Source organism: Austrofundulus limnaeus, unplaced genomic scaffold (assembly GCF_001266775.1).
Source record: "Austrofundulus limnaeus strain Quisiro unplaced genomic scaffold, Austrofundulus_limnaeus-1.0 Scaffold217, whole genome shotgun sequence".
Taxonomy (NCBI): Eukaryota; Metazoa; Chordata; class Actinopteri; order Cyprinodontiformes; family Rivulidae; genus Austrofundulus; species Austrofundulus limnaeus.
Genome location: NW_013952619.1, coordinates 296,430 through 303,533, shown reverse-complemented (window position 1 = coordinate 303,533; position 7,104 = coordinate 296,430). Strand labels below are relative to the sequence as shown.

General features: G+C 37.9%; 1 protein-coding gene across 1 annotated transcript in view; it reads right to left on the bottom strand.

The window, feature by feature from the left end:
- Positions 1 to 3,587: 3,587 nt before the first annotated feature.
- LOC106525205 (cysteine-rich protein 2) overlaps positions 3,588 to 7,104 on the bottom strand; it is a 49,232-nt gene continuing 45,715 nt past the window's right edge. The window contains exons 5-8 of the mRNA XM_014019359.1: positions 6,487 to 6,558; positions 6,292 to 6,386; positions 5,147 to 5,204; positions 3,588 to 4,934 (exon numbers count right to left, since the gene is read on the bottom strand). Of these exons, the coding sequence (XP_013874813.1) occupies positions 4,867 to 4,934; positions 5,147 to 5,204; positions 6,292 to 6,386; positions 6,487 to 6,558 (293 nt within the window). The 3' untranslated portion in view covers positions 3,588 to 4,866. The remainder of the gene's footprint in view (positions 4,935 to 5,146; positions 5,205 to 6,291; positions 6,387 to 6,486; positions 6,559 to 7,104) is intronic.

Here is a 7,104-nt window from a genome sequence, read left to right as displayed (position 1 = left end):
GGCTAAATATGAGAAGAATGTACTTGTGTTTATCAGTGTGCATTGCCAATGCAATGCACACTATTGTGATTCGTTTCCCATCCAAGTCATCTCAACTTTGCCATGCTTCTCCTCCTACATACTTTGTCCTAGAGCTGCCATTGTAATTTATATCTGTAAAGCCCCTGTGCCAAATGATGGCTATGCCTTTTGGTGCCTGTACAACTTATACTTTTTGAAATATTAATGTTTCATAAATTACAATGGCAGTCAATGGAGCCTTGTATTGGTCCAATACTTCCCCCTGCTGCATCTACACAATATGGCACTGCACCATAGTTTTATAGTATTTAAACTCAGTAGTTCAGTGATTACAATATTCTGATGTTTTACTGTAAAACTGTCTTTATGCTGTCCTATTGCTGTAATATATTGCACTTAAGTGTCAATAATTGCATTGGCAAGGTAAACTTTTTCTGTATACATACAATCCAATCCCTGGGATTATCCTCTGCCACATCTCCTATAGTCTCATGATGAGCACTGTGGGCTTTCATGCGGGAGATCAGGGTTCAAATCCAGGTACTGCAACTTTAACAAAAATCTCTTCAAACATCATATTGTCACACAATTACCTTAATTACAAACACCTGCTGACGTGACAGGCTCAAGCTGGTATAGAAAACGCATTTGAATTTGGTCAAAGTTCATTCTGCAAGTCCAATGCTGCAGGCAAAGCCATGCTGCAATGACATGCCACGTGGCAATGCACACTTGTTTTTACATCGTAAAAACCCATGTCTAGTTTATTTAGTTTTTTAGGTCAAGGGTGGGGGGGATGCAAAATTGACTTTCGAGCTTGATATCATGTTATGTCATTTCCTGATCAGAAACATACCCAGAGTGTTGCTTTGACTCATCCATGCAAGTTTGAGAAACCCTTGAATTGTGGAGCTACCTAAACCAACTAATAGGCAGACCTGGGTCTGTATCCGGACCAGAATGGTATCTCAGGTGGACCTGCACCTAACGCCAAAACAGAGATCCCCACTGAGCGCATGTAATGTTGCATTCTGACCGAACAGGACTTGAGCATCATCAGCTTTACATGCAAAGTCTACGGTGGATGAGCATCAAGGGGCATCAGGATGAGTTATTGTGCGTTTTGAAGTGTTTCAAGCGTTACACGCATACAGCACGTCCAACGTGGCAGAGGCTTGAGTTGGAAAATCTGACATTTTGCAGCTGGATGCAGAGCATCAACCAATCAGAAACTCGGCTTTGAGACGTAGTCGCGCATTTTCCGACGGGACGGCCTCCTGCTGTTTTGGTCAAACCTTGTTAGTAACACTGTGTACAGTCTCGTGATATTCTGAGATCTTGTGTAACATGTTAGTACTCAGAGTATTATCTGGGAACAACTATTTGATACTATTATTAAATTACAAGTATCTGCAAATTCAACTGAGTTAAAGATACTTTTTTGTTGGCTAAAGTTGGTGCCATTTTGAATCAGTCTGACCCCAAAGGTTTATCACTTAAAGATGTTAATCCAGCTGTAACCAGTATTATTATACAGTATACATACGTATTTTGTTGCTGTTTTTTTGGTTTATCCATATTTTGCAGGAGTGCAGACGGATGTCGGGTGTGATAGCTTGTGTTTTCTTGATGTATACATACATTTTCTAATCTCTCATTTAATCTGTCTGATTACATTTCCCATTTTTCTCATTTCCTCTTTAAAAAAAGTCACTGATGAAGAAATTGAGAAACTAATATTCAGTAATTTTTTGTCTTTTGAAGTGATTTTAAAAAATAGGTGTCAATCCACTGATTACTTCCTGAGAGTTTCAATAAAAACCATCCAGTGGTTCACGAGATATTTTAATAAAACACACACAAAAACAACAATGAAAGGTAATGAAAGAAGACAAACGTGCAGAACTTGCAGTTTGTTTATTGCAGTTTGTGAAAAAAAAGGAGTTCAGAATCTGTCAAACAATAACCGCAGCCATGGGAATGTGTTGGGGTGTTGTGTACTGCCAGGTGATCAGAAACATTGTTTTCCCCAATAATAAATCATTATAACAAACATAATTCTATTATAAACTTCCATAACACTTGTGGATACATTTCTTTTTTTATATTAGCTTTCTTATTCATTCTGTCCTTTTTTTTATTTAGATTTTACAAGCTTTTTCTTATCATTCACATGGGGGTACTGTAGCACTCTCAGCACCCACAGTTCCCACGGCCTTGGGCTGAACAGATAAATAGTTTCTGTAATATTTCCACAATAAATCATTAAGACATGATCATCAGGACTGGTACAAGAAACAAGCCCTGCAGTGTCTAAAGTCTACAAATACACAAGTTAAAAACAGTAAGAAACATACAATAATACTAGAACGCACATTCATACAGAATGACTTGTCGTTAGTTCTACGAGCTTATCTACTTTCTCTGATAATGGCAAAACTGGGAATATTATAGTACTTCAAATAGCGCTTCATCTTTTGGAAAATAACAGCAGCGTCATTTCAAAATATTAATATCTTGATCGAAGAGATTTATACAGCTGACGGTCTTTTAATAACAATCAGAATCTGCTTTATTAGCAAGTAATACAATGGCTGAAATTTCAAAGAGTTAAAGCAATAAATATGTTCGGCCACAATCCTGAAACATCGCCCACATTCTGCCTTTAAAAAGACTTCTATGGAACAGATGGGAGAAAACGTTTTGTTTTTATCCAATTTATAACATAAAACTGAGAATTTGCATTATTCTCTAAACTACAGTTAAATTAGGGTTTTATGATGAGTTAAAAAATTGTGTAACAGTCTCGTCAGAAATGCACGTTCTCACATTTTTACAATACGTGTGTTAGGATTTTCTTTCCAGGAAAATCAACAGCCAAACTAGAAATATGGCATTTGTAAAATACAGATTTCTTGGCAACACGCGCCACTCCTGAGCACCATCTGTGTGTCTCTCTGCCTGTCTACCCACAATGCACCTGTCTACACCTAAGAATCACTTTCAGACTGGTTGTTTTCTCCCCCCAACATCTGTCCTCAAAATGCTTTTGAACAAGATGCATCATGCTTCTGTGGGTGAATGGTTTAAAATTTAACGCTTTTTTCTTCATTAAATTTAAATGAGCTCACAAACATTTATTGTGTAAACATGAAAAAGAAAAACATAATTATGTAGAAATTTTGAATGTGTTTGTAGCAAATAAACATTTAGGACCAGTTAATCACTGTCGGTTCGGATGTTATCAGTCCATTAAATGGACATTATTAGCGGTTATCAGTCCCATAGAATGGCTTCAGACTGTCCCAACTATGCCCCCTAGCAGGTTATCAGTCCCATAGAATGGCTTCAGACTGTCCCGACAGTGCCCCCTAGTGGGTTACCAGTGCCATATACGTTGGAATGCAATAATCTGATACCGCCAGAGTCCAGTCTACTTTATCGTAGCCCATGTCATTTTCTATAAAACTAACCTTAGTGGCTTTATGCCTCATATTAACCAGCTGACAGTCTGAAACCATTCTATGGGACTGATAACGGCTAATAACGTCCATTTAATGGATGATAACATCCAAAGCGGGTGGTTAATCAGGGATCTGCAACCTGCGGCTCTTTGTAGCTTGGACCAAAAACCACACAAAAAGGTAGCATCTCTCTGGTTCAGTTTTCTGCCACTTGTGAATTAATCCTCTATAGCAGAGTTGTACTGTAAAAACATAAAACACCACAAATAAAAGTCAAGGCTCACGCAGGCCTCCATAATCCAGTGATTACAGTTTATCTAAAGGGTAACACAAAATATTTGTTCCCTTTTCAGAAGAAGTAAATACAGAATATGCATTTTGTTTTCCTGTGAACACTGATTTAGAAAAAGCTGGGTAAATTCGAAATCAAAACAAACCTCATTTTTCACAGAATATAGTAAACAAATAAATTATACTTTTTTTTTTGGAGGGAAAAAGAATAATGTAATTTTAAATTTGATGGAAGTGACACACCTCAAAACCCCACATAGTCCTCTTACTGGTTTGTTTTCAATTAACCAAATTTATTCCAAAATGCTGCTCCCGCTGTTTCTCATTCACGCCCCTTACTTCTACAGAATTTTGTTGCCCCTGATCCAACTGATTTGAAATTTACTGCTGCCGTAAAATTTAAAATACGTAATTCTTCCCCTCTAAAAATAATACAATTTCTTAATAGAAACACTTGATATGTTTACTAAGATTAATAATGAATGGGTGCAGTAGATATACAGATTTCAGTTTTTTTAAAATAGTTTTTATACATTATCCCGACCTATTTGGAACCAGAACTCTAGATGCAGTCTTTATATTTCTTGGGTAAAGAGGCAGAAATGGCTCTGAGAGTAAAGGTTGCAGACCTCTGAGTTACTGGGATGCTTCAGATGAGCCTTGGTAGGACAAGAGAAAGCAGGAGAGGATCCAGAGCAGATGGGTGGTTGTTTCAAGTATGAACTCACTGGTGTGTGTGTGTGTACATGTTTTTGCTACCTGGTAGGGACCATTTTTGACCATTTACTGGGTACACACAGCCCACTTTTCTTTATGGGCACAAAAGCCTGATCCCAATTGGGAGATATACCATTGATGGGTCAGGGCTTCGGTTTAGGATTAAGGTGTGGATTGAGTTTAGGTTAGGTTTAGGGTAAGGGGTCAGGGTTAGGCTATGGAAGTGACCAGTAAATGAATGGAAGTCAATGCAAAGTCCCCATGAGGATAGAAGAACAAACATTTGCATGTGTGTGTGTGTGCGAGAGACAGACTACAGACTACAACTATTACTGTGGCAGGAGAAGAGGGGTGAAGCTGAAGGGACAGAGGTTCAAGGCTGGGTCACTGCACTGGGCTCCTTGTCATAGATGTAGCTGCCCACACCACCAGTGTTGACTCCTGGAAAAACCACAGGGACAGCAGTGTGTGTCAGAGGGGGAGGGGGGAACAAAACAGGACAAAACAACATGAGCAGGACAGGTTGCAAAATGTTTCCTGTACAACTGGCCTCAGGGTGTGGAATCTGTGCAAATGTGATCATGAAATAAGTCTTGTGAAACATTCAAGTGAGGCGGATAACTTGTGGGCCAACGGCGCCCCCTAGCGGTTACCTTTGGGCCCAAAGAGAACAGCGTAGCATGGTTTGTGGCAGTAGGGCTGGCCGTCGTGCTGGAAAGAAGAACCAAGAATTAGAGATATGATTTTACTCAAAGGGAAACTTTAATTTTAGTTTTTGCTAGATGTATAAGGACGAAAATATATCCAAATAAAAATAAAAAACTTTTACATGATTTGCAGAAATGAAATGCAGACTTTTCAAGCCCTTCAGATAAAGACAGAGAAAAAAACCGTGAAGAAAACGTCTCAATTTATTCTTTTAAGTGACAGTAACCCACAAGGAAGATTTTTAGAAAAGTCATATTTTTCCTTATTAAATATTTAATTTAAGATTTCTCAGTATTGAGATTGTGCTATTCTTATTTTTTCATTTCTCCTTAAATGAAGTGAGTTTTTTGAAAATATGGAGATTTATTTTTAAAGAGAGAATTTATAAAAACTCAACACATTTTTTTTTTACAAGACTTTGTTATTAACACTAGAAGTCCCAGAGAAGGGTCATTTAACATTTACGGTTTGTGTGTGTTTGTTTATCTTTTCACAAAACATCTCATAAACCACTGAATGGATTTTAATTTAACTCACAGAAAATAATTAGCAGACGTAAATCTACAACTGATTCACTCCTGGAGTTAATACATTTCATAACGGCTGCTACAGCTAAGCAAAATTAACAAACACAACAATGGGCCTATTTCAGCCCAATCTGCAGACTTTTAACTAAAAGTGGGCGTGGCAATAGCTGAGAGGCATCTCCAACACAAACACTACCGCAAGCTAACCGATATCACAACATCACAAATCCTCATTATTCCATTTGTAGTAGTTGTGTTGTATTTGTTTCTCTCATCTTTCTGACAGGCAAAGCTGTGACTGAACTGCTGCAAACCAGAAACATCCTTACAGCAAGCTGAATAATCAGGATGTTTATTTTTATTTCATGCAGGAGCTTTAAACACTTCACTTTGCTTACTTGAAAGATTTTGTTTACATCTTATTTTGTGGTATGCCATGAATACCAAAGCTAAAAATAATGAAAGAAAATAAATACTGATGATTTTGATTTCAGGAGAAATAAATAGTTATTTAGATTACTGTACAGATTAGATAGATAAAATAGTAACCAGCCTTTCCCCACCTCTGCATGGCTGCCAGCAGACAGAGTCTTGCCGCACCTTTCGCAGCGCAGACAGGGTCGATGCCAGTCCTTCCCCAGAGACGTCACCTTCTCAGCTGGTAGCAGAAACACACATGGAAACAACTGGCAGCTTCACACTTTTGTTTCTAACATTTATCCACACTTTTTGTTTCCTGGAAGACCTTAGCTGCTCACCAAAATACACCTTCTTGTTGCACCGGGGACACAGGTTGGCCTCGCCAGAGAAAGTGGTGACGCTGCCAGCTGCTGAAAGAATTACACATCATATCAGTGGTACAGCAAACAGAAAGTCAGTAAGTGTAAAATCTACTTCACTAATAATGTAGCAGGAAAAACTTAGCAAAACAAAACAGTTTTAATAAGTTAAAATACTTTCCTCATTTTCCTGCAAGAGCAAAGATACAATGTGTAAATGGCACAGGAGTTGTGAAGAGAGAGATGGTTCAGGTAAACTGTGTCCTCAGGCTTTCACACACTCTACATTTAACTAAAAACCTTAGTGTAATTATAGGTTTATCTTCTGCTTGAGATTTAATATCCAAATAAGTAACAAAATCATTTTAGTTTTTAACAACTGAGCTGCAAAATACTGAAGAAATTTATAGTTATTATAGTTACTGATGTTAAAAGCACAACACTATATTTTTAGGTTTTCCTTTTTATAATGTTGACAATGTTTAATCTATTATGTTTTGATTGAAATAGGTTCAGTTACATGTCCATCCATCCATTTTCTTCTGCCTATCCGGGGTCGGGTCGCGGGGGCAGCAGCTTCAGAAGGGAGGCCCAGAC